At 38.2% G+C, this 17,208-nt stretch overlaps 1 protein-coding gene across 7 annotated transcripts in view; it reads right to left on the bottom strand.

The window, feature by feature from the left end:
- Positions 1–17,208, bottom strand: part of RHOBTB3 (Rho related BTB domain containing 3) — a 73,886-nt gene that overhangs the window by 17,312 nt on the left and 39,366 nt on the right. For 6 of the 7 annotated variants that reach the window (XR_012668476.1, XR_012668475.1, XM_075128584.1 and 3 more), the window contains exons 6-9: positions 14,356–14,467; positions 12,438–12,803; positions 5,171–5,283; positions 2,345–2,465 (exon numbers count right to left, since the gene is read on the bottom strand). Coding sequence is in view for 5 of the 7 variants with exons in the window: in XM_075128584.1 (XP_074984685.1) it covers positions 2,345–2,465; positions 5,171–5,283; positions 12,438–12,803; positions 14,356–14,467 (712 nt within the window). In the remaining 2 variants the exon portion in view is untranslated. The remainder of the gene's footprint in view (positions 1–2,344; positions 2,466–5,170; positions 5,284–12,437; positions 12,804–14,355; positions 14,468–17,208) is intronic. The other variant, XM_075128588.1, reaches the window with a different exon arrangement.

The raw sequence follows: 17,208 nt of genomic DNA, 5'->3' as shown, positions 1-17,208 counted from the left end.
AAAATCACAGTGGATAGTTTCCTGAAGATTAATTTTATGTCAGGATAGATGTCCCACTCTGATCGCATCCAAGTTGCAGTATTTATAACCGGTCTTGATGAGTGAATGGGGCACTGGCTTTGAACACAGGAGACCTAGAGTCAATCCCTGTCTCTGCCGCTGGTTTTCTGGATGACCTTAGGCAAGTCACTTCTTCAACCCCCCAAACCTCAGTTTCCCCATCTGTAAAATGGGATGACGATATTGGCCTCCATTTTAAAGTGCTTCGAGATCTATGGATAAAAAGTGCTAGATAAAAGCTAAGTACTTTTACTGGTGGTGTTATGATACAAATGGAGGGAGGGAGCACAGGCAATATGCTCCTACCCAACCCATACACCGCCCCCGGCCAAACACACACATTTGTTTGGCTGGCTATTAGCCTGCCTGGAGCCCTGAACTGAACAAACTGCATTTTTTGAATGAGAAAAACAATCTACAAAAATGAGGTTTTGAAAGGTGACTGCCCATTTCTCAGAAGACTTATCTAAATAGGAGATAAGAGGGGAGACCTATGTCTGTTGTCAGGGAAGCAGATGGTGTCTGAATGGAAGGGTCTGCCTGTGTCGTAAATGTAAAGGGAAGGGTAACCACCTATCTGTATACAGTGCTATAAAATCCCTCCTGGCCAGAGGCAAAATCCTTTCACCTGTAAAGGGTTAAGAAACTACAGTGACCTTGCTGGCACCTGATCCAAAATGGCCAATGAGGGGACAAGATTCTTTCAAATCTGGAGGGGGGGACAAAGGATTTTGTCTGTCTGTGTGATACCTTTGCTGGGAACAGATCAAGGATGCAAGCCTTCCAGCTCTTCTAAAGTTAGTAAGTAATGCATTAGATTTTCTTTTGTTTTTTGGCTTGTGAAATTCGCTGTGCTGGAGGGAATGTGTATTCCTGTTTTTGTGTCTTTTTGTAACTTCAGGTTTTGCCTAGAGGGATTCTCTATGTTTTGAATCTGGTTACCCTGTAAAATATTTACCATCCTGATTTTACAGAGGTGATTTTTACCTTTTCTTTAACTAAAACTCTTCTTTTAAGAACTGGATTGATTTTTCATTGTTCTTAAGATCCAAGGGTTTGGGTCTGTGTTCACCTGTACAAATTGGTGAGGATTTTTATCAAGCCTTCTCCAGGAAAGGGGGTGTAGGGCTTGGGGGGATATTTTTGGGGAAGATGTCTCCAAGCGGTCTCTTTCCCTGTTCTTTGTTTAAATCACTTTGTGGTGGCAGTGTACCAGGTTTTTAACCTAAGCTGGTTCCCAAGGCAAGAAAGAAATCTGTGCCTTGGGGAATTTTTAACCTAAGCTGGTAAGAATAAGCTTAGGGGGTCTTTCATGCAGGTCCCCACATCTGTACCCTAGAGTTCAGAGTGGGGAAGGAACCTTGACAACCTGCCACAAGCATCTTCCCCCCATCCCAGGGAGTTGAGGGGGAAGAAGATCACCAGAGTTTCTTTTCTTCTTTCCTTTTCCACGTGATGGCTGCGAGCACTGATGCATTCCTCGCTGAGTGCAGGTGCTGTCAGCAGCATCCCAGAAGCGGCACTTAGCCAAACTGGGAATCAGATCTCAAAGCCTTCCAGCTCTGTTCTAAATTTAGAGCTACGATGCTTGTGCACATTCTAAATTTAGCAAAAGGTGTTCTTTCATCTCCAGCTAACTTGGCTGCTTCTACTGCAACTGCTCGTGCTGTTTTCTCTAAGTAGCTTCGTCACAAACTTTTCAGCTCATGAGGCAGCAAGTTACACTTTTTCCAGCTTCCTACTTTATGTCTTCCCATTTACTGTATAGCTTTGCCTGCAGTAAAAAGAGCTAACCCTTGGGAGCCCATATGGGCTGGGAAGCATGATCTGATTAAGCATATTTCTGGGCAGACATATAAGCTGTTGGTAGCTCATAATGTTTTTATTACAAAGCTTTTATTCTGAGTTACCCAGGAAAGAATTTTCTGTAGTATCTGGCTGGTGAATCTTGCCCATATGCTCAGGGTTTAGCTGATCGCCATATTTGGGGTCGGGAAGGAATTTTCCTCCAGGGCAGATTGGAAGGGGCCCTGGAGGTTTTTTGCCTTCCTCTGTAGCATGGGGTACAGGTCACTTGCTGGAGGATTCTCTGCTCCTTGAAGTCTTTAAACCACAATTTGAGGACTTCAATAGCTCAGACATAGGTGAGGTTTTTCAGGAGTGGATGGGTGAGATTCTGTGGCCTGCATTGTGCAGGGGGTCAGACTAGATGATCATAATGGTCCCTTCTGACCTTAGTATCTATGAATCTATGAAAAAACAAGGAAAAACTGAGACACTGTACCTTGTATTTGGAAGATGACATCAGCTAAGACATGTGTATTAAAAAAAAGCTTGAGAGAAGTATCAGATAACTGCAAGGGTCTTGCTGTCTGATGAGATCTGCAATTCTTGGCACTATTCACCTGCAAGACAAAGATACTGACATGTATAATTGCCTCCTAGTTGTACATGGGTGTTGCATATTGTTTCTACCATGAAATGCAATGATTCTCATCTTTCCTCCTAATTCCTTTTTCCATCACTGTTGACAACTCCACTATCCTCCCCATCTCTCAAATTTATAATCTTGAAGATCCCTAGCACCTTTTTTGTTCTCCGCCCACATGCAAAAATCTTGACAAAACCTACTGCTTCTGCTGTAACATTTCTAAAATCTGCCTCTCTCTCTACAACCCCCATTATCACAACCTGTTTCATACCACTGTTCTTTCTCTCATTTAGACCATTGTAAACTCTTCCACGCCAGTCATTTCATCTCTCACCTTTTCAACATAAAAAGCTATAAAAATCTTTTTGCCATTTCAGTCATGTCTTTACCCTTCTCAAGACCCTTCACTGGTTCCTTGTCTCTTCCTTTGAAAAGCTGTAATTTCTCATCCTCATTGTTAAAGCTCCCATTTCTACATCTCATGTCAGCTTGTGGTTAGACCATTCCTCATGTCATTATTCCCGTTGTCTCCTGCTCCCACTTATACCTTTGTGTTTTTTTTCCCAGTACACTACAGTCTACATCTGCAACGATACCCCTCTCCTGCAAACCAAAGGCTTTTCTACACTTACAGCATTGCAGTGGCACAACTGCAGCAGCGCTGCTGTAACATTTAGTGAAGACACTACCTACGCTGACAGGAGAGCGTCTCCCATCGGCATAGGTACTTCACCTCCCTGAGAGGCAGCAGCTATGTCGATGGGAGAAACTCTCCCATCAATATAGCACTGTCTACACTGGGAGTTAGGTCAGATAACTGTATCGCTCAGGGGTGTGGATTTTCCACACCTGAGTGACATAGTTATACTGACCTAAGTTGGTAGTGTAAAAGTTCTATATAAGTAATTAAGAAGGGAAACCAAATTAAAAATAATAGTAATTAAAATCGTACTGCTAATTTTCCTGAATGAAGTTTAAACAGGGCTCAACTGATATTTAAAATCTGATCTAATTTATGTATTTATGTTTATTTTTACAAGAAAACCTGACTATATATCCAGAGCAGCTAGAGGGGCCAGAGGGAGTACCAATTTAAAAGATTCTCTTTTCAGTCGGAGTCTTCTCTCTCTTTCCATGCCCCTTCCATCTGCCAGCCAGGGAAGCAAGAGAAATAAAAGGTCCATTTAAGACAGGGATAGGCAAAATGCAGCCAGCCAGCCATTTTACTCCAGCCCTCAAGCTCCCACTGGGGCACGGGATCTGGGGCTTGCCCTGCTCCAGCCGGGGAGCAGGGTCGGGGGCCACTCCACGCGGCTCCCAGAAGCAGCGGCATGGCCTCGCTCCAGCTCCTACGCATAAGGGCAGCCAGGGGGCTCCAATCTTCATGCTATCCCTGCAGCTCCCATTGGCCAGGAACTGTGGCCAACGGCACCTGTGGACGGGTCAGCATGCAGAGATGCCTAGCCATGGAGCTTTACAAAGAAGGACTCCCTTTCAAGCACCCTCCACCTGTCAGTTGCACTGTTGTCAACTCTTGCAATTTTATTGTGAGTCTCAGTATATTTAGTGCTTTTCTTAAAGCCCCAAATATGAAATCAAGAGCTTGTGAGAGCTTCAACTTTCATTTTTAAAAAAGTATGTGTCTAGCTCTCATGACTGGGAAGTAAAGCTTGACAGTGCTAAGCAAGTGCACACTTAAGGTTCAAAAACCAAAAGGCAAATAAAACTCATGAGATTTTTTTTGTCCCCGTCAAAAAATACATACTGGATTATTTTTAAACCAATTTCATAAATATTTGGGTTTGGCTCATAACCTTTGAATGCTTGGGGTTGGCAATTTTGCCATTCAGAGAGCAGCAACTTCTATTCACAAAAGTTAACTGACTTGTTGATTCACATTTTGTCTTGGGGCAGGGGGAGGTTTAACACACACAATTTAGGGTACAACCCACTTCCCATTTAAGTCAATAAAAAAAACCTTTGTATAAGGTTTGCAGTAGCAGGGAGGAGGTAAATTTATTTAAGAGTTGTTTAAAATTAGACCACTATGTATTTTTGACTAATACACTTATTTTCATGTGAACTACATTTCCCTGTGAAGTAACTCTGGTTCAAATATAAATTATTAGTAGACAGATATTTACTTCACAACACTCACTTAAAGAAACCACCTCCTGATTTCTGTTAGAGAGGCAGAACTTCTGGCAGATACACATAATGGCAGAGCTTTCCTGGGGCAGCCTCTATTACATCTGAATTACTGTTAATACTGGTGGGCAGACTGTGATGGAGAAAGTATTATTTATCATTTTAAGCAACCTACTGTTATGTAGACTTCACTGATCAAATACTGTACTTTGGAAGTGCACCTATGTTATTATACAATGGGGGGAGAGGTAACATCTTTTTATTGGACCAACTTCTGAGCGTCTCTCTCACCAACAGAAGTTGGTCCAACGAAAGATGTTACCTCACCCACCTCGTTTCTCTAATATCCTGGGATCAACATGGCTACAAAATACATTTAAGTTGTTATATTTATTTTTTAAAAACAGCTGACAGACAAGATTCTGCAAACCACAATACTTGTACAACAAAGATCATTACGAAAAGTTATTTTTCATGAGTCCAGCTATTCTACGCTAAAAGCGATTACAAAAGAAAATAGTGGCAATTGACCTTTCCTGGAGTTTTCAGGATACATTTAACTTTCTCAAGTATGAGCTCAACTTCTCCTGGGTCTTTCAACTTCTTTTTTATATCTTCTTCCAACAATTCCCATTGGAAAGCACCTATGACAAAACCAAGTTACATCCTTAAGGCATGGAATAGCTTTTTGGTCCATATTATTACGTATAAATTAATGTGCATGGGACTTCATGGACAGATAAAAGAATGCCTATGCCCAACAATTCAGTTTTATAGAAAAAAGTATTTCACAGCACTTTTGTTACTTAGATTTTTCAGCAAGTTTGTGCCCTAGAAAGCACAAATTATAACTCTGCAATGGTCAACCCTATGCACTGATGTAATGTTGACTTTATCAGGATTTTGCAAGATAAGGCCAGCATATCTTGATTTAGAGTCTCAAAGAAGTCTAGGCAATTTAGATATGTGCATATCATAGAAAAAAGTCTAAATCCCCTCGACTGCTTCAAAAATATCAAGACGAACTTAACTCAAGGTCCTGTATAAACTTTGTATGGACAATTTCAGAAAAGATTCTGTTTAAGCACAGAATCAGGCATTTAACTATGTTAATTTCTCCTAATATATCAGTTATTTGACATTTTGAATGATGCCTACATTGCTGAAGCTTAAAGGATCAGCTACTTAAAGCAATTTACACACGAGGCAGAACAGGGAAGGGGGAGGACATTTCTACCAAAATCAGTTTATTTAGATTTTTGTTTTCTGTGTTTTCCCTGTTATGTTTTCTAGTCCCAAGGTTCTCAAACTACTGTCCTTGGGCCATTAGCGGCCTGCAAAGAGCTGGCTGATAACATAGTGTTGGCTCCTTCCTATTACAATAAAAGGACTAGAAACTACATTATTTTTCTAATATTACTTTTCCATGTAAGCAATTGCTGTAGTTTCCACAGAAATGCTGTTAAATTTGAGAGGAGGTAAGCTTCACAAATGTGAATGGGACACAACTTTTCTATTAAAATCTGTTCTAAAATTTTGAAAACTCTATATAGGGTTTTATACTATGCTCACCTCCCTAGTATTTATGCTCTCAACAGTATAAAATAAGTTTGTTCTTTGGCATATGGCGCTCTCTTCCTTAAAATCCTAGGATACTGTGAAGAAATTAGATTTTATTTTTATAACACTTTCTAAAATAAAAGCTATCTATTGTGGAAGATACTGTGTTTCAAGATCTTCCTTTACAAACCAACTTCTTCTCCTTCGGATTCTGGATTGAATTTATATTTGATATCTCTAATTGCCAAGGAAACTGCAGCAACATCTAATGTTAAAATCAAAAGTTTCCTGCAAGATCAAGTAGAAAAAGCTAGACTGAGAGGAAGAAAGCCATTACTGAAACACACATAAGTATCAAAAAATTCAAATTAAAAAAACAAGTGAATCTTCCCTAGTGAAAGCCTAGTATCTACAGATCAAGAACTGTACGCTAAAGTATCCATAAATATCCTACCCGATCAAAATTTGGAAACTATTCTGAAAGAGAAAAAAGATCACATATCCACAAATTTCTCGGGTCTTGATAATTCTTACATAGGTTCCAGTTGTTCAGTAGCTGCTCTCCTAGAAATTTATAATACTTGCTTATATGAGAGAAAAATCCCACCTCTCCAAAAACTGCCAAAATGCAAGATTAAGCATTCCACAGATCAGTGGTCCCCAACCTTTCTGTGGGAATAGCATATTCGTATTTCCAACAGACTGTGGCGGGCAGCGGAAAGAAGCCTCGCCAGTGGCATTTCGGTGGGGGGTTTTCAGGTGGCCGCGCTCGGCGGCAGCATTTTGGCGGCATGGTGTCCTGCGGGCGCACACAACTGCCCCGGCGGGCGCCACTGTGCCCGCAGGCACAGCATTGGGGATCCCTGCCGTAGATATTCTGTTTTCAGAAGAGAACTCTATGACTCCATCCAGCCCAATCACCATAAAGGGCAACTGATCCCTCAGAAAGGATACTGAAAAACTTGCTGAATATGAGAGTCCACTAGCATCCGACTGTGAGAGCTGTTGCTTTATAACATACGTGCTCCCAGCTGTCATCTGAAGAAAAAAAGTTTAACATGTAGTTATAGTCCAAAAAGTGACTATGTAAAAATGGCACCTTCTAACATCTTCAAAAAAATCTGCTTCCTGTGGGTATTGTGGGTCAAAGTTATATGTTAGGCTCTCCACAGATAGCAGTTCTACTCTGGAGAAAGAAAGTAAAAGATCATGGACTTCAAAGATATGGAGCTAGAAAGAACATTATTACTGTGACTGTTCTGCTTCTTTCATGGGTCTGGAAGAAATAAGCCTATTTATGAATAAAATGAAGAATGAAAAATGCATAAATGAATATACAGGAGAAAATAAACTTAAAACTAATTGAAACCTTTACTGCTACTAAGAAAAGTAGGTGTAAACAGAAAACACTAACTTCCAAAAAGATAGGTGTTCCCAGTGTTGCTCATCCCTGCTACAGGAAAGAAACTTTCAAGATTCTAAAGGTGCAAAGAAAACCTTTCTGGGTTATCTGCTTTATGATTGACAATTTTAGCTGTCTCCAAAGAGAGAAACCATCCTATAGTGGAATACTGGCTGACAGGATACCAAAAAGGGATTGCTGTTGCTAAGGGCCTTAGATGCTGTGGTTTTCTGGTGTATAGGCATTACTGCCACAGGCAAAGAAACCAGACTTATTTTACTAAAAATCTGAACCCAAATACACACAAAGGTACACTAAACAAAAAGTATTTACTAAGCAATTGTATTTAAGGTATTTGGTAAACAGATGAACAGAACAGCATTACCTGATAATTTGATGTTTGGTTTCTATACTGATTATAAAGAGCCACAAGCATCTCTGACTATGAAGAATTTTAAAGTGGCAAATTCTGTGAATATTCATGCGTTCTTCACTGTTTGTACATTTTATCATTAAGAGAGGAAGGATGGCTCAATGGTTGAAGTGCTGGCCTGGGACATGGGAGATCTGAGTTCAATTCCATCTCCACTATGTAATTCCTGTGTGACCTTGGGCAAGTCACTTGGTCTCTGTGCCTCAGTTTCCCATTTGTCAAGTGATCGAGGAGATGGTGCTGCCAGGATAAAAAGTGCCTATGGAAACATGATACCCCTATGACCAAGTCAGTCAGAGGGTGGACACACACACACAATTATACACCTTTGAAAATTTCAGAAGCTCATTTTTAAGTCACTGTATCCCCAGAAAGTGCATCTGAATTACATGTACGTGATTTTTAAAGACAATTATCCAACTGAGGGATTATCTATATTTTCAAAAGACTAAACTGCAATTGCTAAAATTTTTGGTAGTAAATGTGAAAAACAAACATTTTTAAAGTAATCTGTAGAACTTCCATCTGAACATTACCAAATGGTTATAAGGTTAGCGAAGAGAGAGTCTCTTTCAGCAATAGGTAGCATAGTCCATCATTTAAAAAACTCTCTCCTCTTTCGGAGACCCTTATTCTATTCACAACTGCCCTTAATGGGGGTAGGATCCAGCCCAAACTGCACAGTAAATATCTTTATTTAGCAATAATGTATACTTAACTGGTATCATATGGTATCATTTGAAGAAACAAGGTAAAAAACATGGTTTAATATTTTGTCTGAATAAACTTCAAACATCAATGCTTTGTTTCAATGACCATTCGGGTTGGGGGGACTCAACTATAGATGAGAGGCACATAGTCTGAAGGGGTAAGGGAGATGAAAAGGTGGCATACAGCTCATATTCATGTCCTTTTGTGATGCTAGGCCCCACATTGTGCAGGCCAGTCACCATGCATAAGTTAGAGCAAACCTCAGTGTGCTCTCGCATTCACCCACTGTAGTCAAACCCAAGGGGCTGAAACAGCAGCTAGGCATTGATGCAGTATGGAATACCCTGATCTCACCCCCATCTGCTAGTCGTGCCACTATACCAGCAGTGGCGGGAGAGAGGGAAAGTCTATTTCAACCTTATGAATAGAATCCATTGATAGTGGGGCACAAAGCATGTACACTGTATCTCAAAAACTAGACTTCTATTCTTCCTGACTCCATATTTTCCTTAAAAATCCTCTAAATGGGAAGACCCAAGTCTGATAGGCACCATATTCTGCACTGACTTACACCATTTGTGATCTCAATGAGATCGCAAGCTATAACTTAGGGAAGAATTTGATCTATGCAAATATAAATTGCTTGTGTGTTTTGGCTAATATACATGAAGTTAAAATTAAGACAGAGCACCAGCATAGGCCAACAAACTGTATTTACAAGCCAAAGCACAAAGGATTACTGCACTAGTCTTTCTTCTCTGAAGATCTAAATTTAAACCCTGATTTATAACAGAAATTAAATTAATCGGTCACTATTGGTGCACATCAGAAAAACTCCACAGTATGAAAGGATTGGCAGACTGATCAAGAAAAGCCTAGGGCTAGAATAAAAGGGATATTATTAGTAGTCACAAATGAGGTATTGTTGACAGAGGCTCTCACAGTGCATGCCCATATGGTATTTAAACCAACATTATAAATTCTTCACTTTGGTAAGTACTAAAGGGGAGTTAGCTGTTCAATTCCTTTGTGTCTTTGAAAATCCCCCCGCATCTCCAAGTCAGTCACCATTAAAAGAGGCTGAATTTACAGCATTATCAAGGGCTTGAGTAACAAACTGTGAGGAATCTTCTTCTCCAAGATAGTGTTTTGTCCTCTGCATCTAATGCAGAACAACATTACGGAATGAGGAAGCAATAGCACACAACAAGGTGTGCATTCAGCCAATATGCACAGATCTTCAGTGTTTGTATACTGGGTAAAGCACACACCCTTGAGCATATTACTAAGCTTATAAAATGGTTTATAAGAAGTTTAACAATTTAAATATAATACTTATACTATTAAATTTTATTTGTTTTAATAAGTATTATATTTAAAGTAAGGAAAATTACTTATTTATTCTATGTAGACTGATTTAAAAAAACAACAAAAAAACGAAAAAAAAAACAAACAGAAAAAGGTTCCAAAACAGTGTATTAAAAACATTTGGCATAGATTTCAAATACATTTCTTTTTGCGATTTTGTAAACTACCTACCTATACTCACTTTTCTCCTTACCCTCCTTCTCTTTTCCTTTCCTTCTTCTTGCCCTATTTCTCCCTACCTTTACAACCACCCCCCTTCCTTCATCTTTATTTCCTCAATCCTCTGCCTACTTCAAAAAAAATAACCCCCTCATCAGTCCAGAAATGCTGAAGAGATGAGCATTTTCAGCGAAGCTGCCACCACTAGTTGAACAGAAAGGAAGGAGCAAAGATCCACAGAGAAGCAGTTCACTCAAGTGCTGCTTCTCCTAGTAAGGACTGCTCCAGCCACTCAGCTAAAATACATGGGACCAGCAGAGGTTTTCCTTCTGAAGCCCTACTTAAGCTGCTTAACCTACTTAACTGGGAATTGGTCCTGCTTCGAGCAGGGGGTTGGACTAGATGACCTTCTGGGGTCCCTTCCAACCCTTATATTCTATGATTCTATGCTACCATTACTCAGTGGATTAATGCCAGTATCATCCTCCTCTGAAGTTCTGGAGCAGTAGAAGCGGAAAGGAAATGAAGTGAAACAAAAGAAAAAGATAAGGAGAAAGAAATGAGAATTAAGAATTTCAGAAAATCATTAAAAGGATATTTTAAACATTTCCTATATGAATATTATTTGATAAGTCTGCATGTAGCATAGTGATCTAGTTGGTGAAGTTGCTTTATAGACCTCATGTGTGTTCAGTGGGAGATAATTAGTACAGAAAATCACATAGGATGCTCATCTCCTAATTTCCACTTTAAATTTTGTTTCAAATTATTGACCAGCATATAAATAGTGGGAATATACACATGTATATAAGGCAGTACTGAACTGCCAAGTAGCAGCACTAAGTCCTGCCAGGGAAATCTATGATTCTAAATCCAACCCCACTGCAGCGATAGATAAGCCATGAGAATCAGGAAGCATGCAGAGCTCCTCAGAGGTTAAATGCCATTACTGGAGGGCTCAGCTCTCTACTTCCTCCAATGCAAGCCTCATATAAGATCACTCTTCCAAAGGTTGGCATGAGACTTTGGCCAAAAAACAAAAAATCAGCTTACACCCAATATGGTACACAAACTGAAGGCTCTTTCAGCCAACCAGATAATTTACATCCAGATTATTTTTACAAAAAAGTTTGCTAATGCTCCATGCTGTTTTACTGAAGGCATAAGATTGGAATCAGTCTTGGAGGAATTATAGTAAAATATTCCTGGCCCTTTCCAAAGGCTATGGACTGCCATTCTAAGGGAACAGTCCTTTAAATGCTTTCAACAACCATCATTCTGGAGATAAACTCAGCTTCCTTACATATAACATCTTTAACAATATATAGGTACACATTTCTAATTACTGTGAATGTAATGATGCATTATTTAGAGAACTACTACTTCCTCCCAAAAATATCTTATAGTTTTCATTAGTGGGGATGTCATATGTAATGCAACTAGAAGTCGTATCAGTACAAAGTAATAGGCTATTCAAACAAAAAAGAGTTGCTAGATGATTCAGTGTTCTTTAATACTTTACACTTTTTGTGTCTTTTAACTGGATCTCACAAAGTGCTTTATAAAGCAGAAAAATATAATTAGCACCATTTTAACAGATAGGGAAATGGAGGTTAAGTGACTTGCCCAAGGTTACAAAATGAAAATGGCAGAAATGAAAACAGAACACTGATCACATCACTCCCAGTCCTCTGCTTCAACAAACCAGATAATGTTGCTCCCCATTCTCTTTAACATACTAGTGTACACAATGTTTTTAACCATTTTTAACAGTTTTATTTTGTTCTGAAATTTATCTCACTGAAAAGCTGTTTTTAGCAGGGTGATGTTTGGCATTACATTCATTTTTACCTGTTACTTATGGAAAATTTATCATCATTTTTAGAATTTTGGAGGAAATTTTTTTCCACTTTAGAAGCTTCTGGTTTACTAGATTCAGTGACTTTGGAACTGAATGTATAGTGCTAAAAGCAATAATTTTAAGGTTAAGCTCCATTTCCATGTAGAAGTTCTTCGAAATAATGGGTTATAGAGATGGACTTTTTAATCAAATTGATTTAATCCTAATAGAGGAATATATTTTGGTAGGGTAATATACACACTTCATAGCAATATGTTTGCTCTCTAAAAAGATAGTAAACACTGGAACCATTCTGACAGGATACCTGAATAAATGAAGTGCAGAATGTCTGACAAACAAAAACAGAAGAAAGAGTCTTTAACAATGACTCTAACCGGTGGGCCGCATGGTGAACCTTGGTTAGAAACTGGAAACACAGCCTCACTGTTCACTGCAAACAGAGTCTGTGCAGTCCTTATGATAGAGGAATCCTGAATATCAGCTGGACTCTTCACATTGAAAAGTAACATGAAGACATGGCTTACAGAGCACAAAACAATCTTGTGTGCTTCTACTACTTCCTTTAAATCTTCTGAGTAAAATATCACGTCCACACACTGGCAGCAGATCAGCAAGTTATGTAAATCGGAATTATAATGCGAGGCTTCACCTTTTAAGATTGGCATTTTTTCTATAAAAGTGAGATATTAAAAATAATAATGAATGAACTGTTTTGTAACTCTAAACTCCTATTAGTTGCTATGCAAACAAAAGCATCTTTATTCTCAGAAACTGGATCAAATGAGGACATAAAAGGGTATTTTATTAATTACCCTCAATAAAAATTTGCTCTTTAAAAACTACACATCACCTTCACCATTAGAACAAATCCAGTCTTTCATTCACCTTGAGTGAGGTTAGTAGAATAATTAACATTAGAACTGTTTAGTAAAAATGTTTCCACCATTTTATAAATCTTCCAAAAAAATTTAAAAAAATTTATAATTATAGACATGTCTAATCTTTCATGTCATCTCACATGGTTTTTACATAAAAAGGGACTTAATAAAAAACTATAAATAAGTGTATACTTTACCAATATTATGGTTTAGTAAAACAATCTTTCTGAACTCAGAACTTCAACAACTCAATTTTTTGCATACCCACAAGATAAATGCAGTCTCAACACCTTACACTCTGCAGAAATCAGAGAGGTTAGAGACAGAGCCTGAAAGACTCACAGCAAGAGTTAACTGTCCGTAAAAAATGTTTCAGTGCAAAATTATTTATAGAACAACTCCATTAAACGTACTAGGCCAAATCCTTCCTTCCCTTACACCCACGCAACCCCTCTGACTTCATAGACGGAGCTCAGATCGATTACAAGTACTACTCTGATTTCAATCTCAGAACTGAGTGTAAAATGATTTAGGAGATTGTATAATTATGAGAAGTTTTATAAGAGTATATATTTTGCAAAGGTAATTTCTAATATGTTTATTATCTTAACTTAAGGTAACTTCATTTTTGAAAGGTAAGAGGTGTGGTCTGGTCCTCTTCTCATTTAAATCCATGGGAATGTTGCCATTGACTTGAACTAGGGAGAGGACTGGGCTCCAGATCCTAGGCTAAGGTCCAATATTTGGCATTTTTTAGAAAAAGTTATATTATACAGAGTTAACACGAAACACCTTCAAGTTGTTATACCATTGGTCTGACCCAGGGTGGCCATTCTTATGCACTGAAATTTGATCAAAAGAACTATAAAAACTAATATGATGTTAAACTGCTGAAACATAAAATAAAAAAGACAAACTACCTTTTAGCCTTTCACGCCTTCTTCCTAACATCTCCCTTTACTTTCTTGTGTTACTACTATCCTCTCTTATCTCCTCTTCACGTGCAACTTGTATAAACTCAGGCTTCATCCATAATTTCACTAAATGTTCCACATTCTGAGTTCACTTCTATGAGCACAACCCCAGATTTTTTTTATAAAACATACTACGAATTTTAAGTTTGAGTAGTTTTTTAAGTGACCACCCATCACATATCTTACATATACATATAGTTTTATAAAATCCTCAAGATTCACAAAGTCTTCCCTAAATGATTAAGTAATCCATTCCGAGATAAAAATCACAGATCACAGTAGTTGCTATTAATGGGTAATTCATTAAACATGTTTTTAAATAATCTGATCAGTATTACACTGAAAAAAACTAAATTAACACTATAATCACCTGGCTGTTCAAGCTGAGGCGGTTTAACTCCATGGCACTTGTGGCTTTTTTTTCTTTTCTTCATTTTTTCAGAGGACTTCTGATTCAAGCTTTGGATCATAAAATACTCCAACTAAAACATGAGATGCATTTTTTAAAACTACAAATAAAGTTAAAGTTAAACATCAACATCCTCACTTTTCCCAGTTTGTATGCAGAACTGACACTGATTCCAATGTGAGTAGCTGTGCAATGTTGACTGAGTACTAAAATTTTACATAAGTAATCAAGTAAAGTGAATTGTGATAAAGAACTGTAGTTTGGATTAACTTAATTAAAAAGACTATCAATTCAAAAGTTAGTCGTTTGTTCTCTGGGGCAATGAAAGCAGAAACCACAGCTGTGCTACCAGAAAAGAATTCAATACATCAACCGTAACAGGTACTGCTATAGGATTTGGTGGGAGGAAGTGCGGGGATTGATAGGTAAAAATGGGTAATCAGATGCAAGTCCCAGAAATATGGTAAATAGTATAAGGGCTTTGTTACTAAGACCTATCCAGCAACACTTTATAACATCAAACTTATTAGCTGCTTTATTATACAAATAAAGTCAAAATATAAAGAATATATTTAAGAGCTTAGTTTTCTAAAAGCAGAAGATAAAAATGTAATCACTGTAACAGGAATGGTACATATAGTAAAATTATCCATTTTTGCAAAAGTCTTAAGATAATGTAAAGATGATAAAGTGTAAATATAGAACTAAGGGATCATAGAACAGAAGGAAAAGTGGCAGTAGTGAAAGGTAATTACTTACAAATGAGTAGGGTAAGGCAGTTATACACGATTACTGAATCTTATATGGTTTGTTGCCCCACAGGTAGTAGGGAGATATCATTTCAAGACTGGACAAGTTTTGGTCAGGGGCTTGGAATAAGAAAAAAGTTTCCTCCCATGTTGGAACCAATGACACAGACAAAGGTAGACTAGAGGTCATGCAAATGAGATGCAAATTATGAGAAAGTAAGTGAAACCCAGACCCTCATTAAGTCTCAGAAATACTAACTTCATCCTAATTGTGGTACAGTTTAGAAATCTGAATAATCTAGTTGGCAATCAAATGACAGAACTATGCCAGAGTCAAGTTTGGGGTGTAAGTTCTCTCAATCAGTAGATGTACCACACACAGCCTTAAAGGGAAAGGGAGCAATTCCATCACTTCTGAACTACCCCTATAATACAATACATAGGAAAACACAGAGAGGAAAAATAAACCACCTTCTTTGGGTCTTAACTATCAGAAAGAAATGGAGACTTTTTCTAGATGTTTTAAGCACTTGGAAGAAGTACTCCAAATTGAAGAACTAGAAAAACATGAACATAGATGGAAACACAACATTGGCTACATTTTGAAGTAAACCCTAATAGTGTGAAAGACACTGATGCCAAAAACTTTGACACCATTGGATAAACAATGCAATAATGGCATTGGCTAAACTGAAGTATTTCAAAGTAAATCAAGAGCACTGAAAACAGGAACGTAGGTATTGGCATCATTAACCCAGCACACTAACAGCTCTGAAAGCTCAAAGCTGGCTCTAGATCAGTGTTTCAGTCAGCAATTAAATGTGGTGCATGTGTCACTGACAAAGCTAAAGCTATGTAATGAAACGTGTTCTACAGGCTATACAAGCTTAACTGTAGCTCAGAGCCAGAGGTCTGTCCCAACACCACCAATGCTGTTGAAACTGAAGTAACCAGAAAGAGATCTCTGCAAAGAAATAAATTAAAGACAGATAAGGTATTATCAGTGGAGATATAAGGTCTCTCCCAGAGGCAGACTTCCATCTAAGGAGGTGGTACTTCAAACTTAAATTTGGAATTGAGTATAACCAATGCTGTAAGCGTACCAAAGCTTTGGTGTGCTCACTGACTAACCTGGAAGGAGCAGCTGGCCACTTGTAAAAATGTCAGAGGAGCTACTCTGAAGCCTATTTTGGTACCAAAACAAAGACTCATCTGGGTTACAAGTACTGAAGTACTTAAGGACTTATGCTTTGAGGCCTTCTCAGCTACTTAGCAGAAGCTTTATGAGATCAAGAGAAGCTTGTGTTACTCACTGAGACCTAGCAGCTTGAGTGGAATCTGAGCATAGATTTCTAAACCAACAAGTTATAGCTCACAGAGACATCTCAAGCAATAGTCAGGTCCATCTGTAATGGACATCTTATGACTACATAAGCTATGTAGTCATAAGATGTTTTAAGCTACTGGACTACTCCTCTGACCTTTTCTAAAAGCAGAACAGTACAAAGCAACAATAACAAATACAGTATAAACCCAGTGTCTATAAGAAAACTCAAATGAGGCTATAAAAGTAAATTTAAGGTCCATGAGATGCTGAGGTTGGATCTCTTCATAATGTTCAGAATTACATGTTAGTGTGATAGAGGGAGAGGTAAATTCATGTAAAAAATAATATGAAAGACTAAAGTCAGCTACTGCTACAATAGCAACAGCTGTCAAGAGGAATTTCCCCAACAACAGCAATGGGAAAAAAAATTACAGGCAACAGAGGGTGTTGTAAGTCTTCAGTCATAACTGATGTGCACTGCCTGCTGAGGTTTAATTTACAGCTTAGAGAATTCCCACCTGTTCTGCACTAGGACCACTGACCCAGCAATATACTATTACTACATTTTTGGTAAAATCCACAACTCTTATCAAGTATAGTGATATGGTTATCTGGAGGAAACTACTCAACATGATTTAAACATTCAGGAGCATTTTGCTTTTGCATTTAAAAGTAGTTTCAGATTTCCAATTTTTGTATATTGCCTCCCTAATCATTGCACCAATCATATATCCACTT

The sequence above is a fragment of the Caretta caretta genome, chromosome 5, assembly GCF_965140235.1.
Source record: "Caretta caretta isolate rCarCar2 chromosome 5, rCarCar1.hap1, whole genome shotgun sequence".
In the NCBI taxonomy this organism is placed as follows: domain Eukaryota; kingdom Metazoa; phylum Chordata; order Testudines; family Cheloniidae; genus Caretta; species Caretta caretta.
Note: the sequence above shows the minus strand (reverse complement) of the source record. Positions and strands in the feature narration are given on the sequence as shown.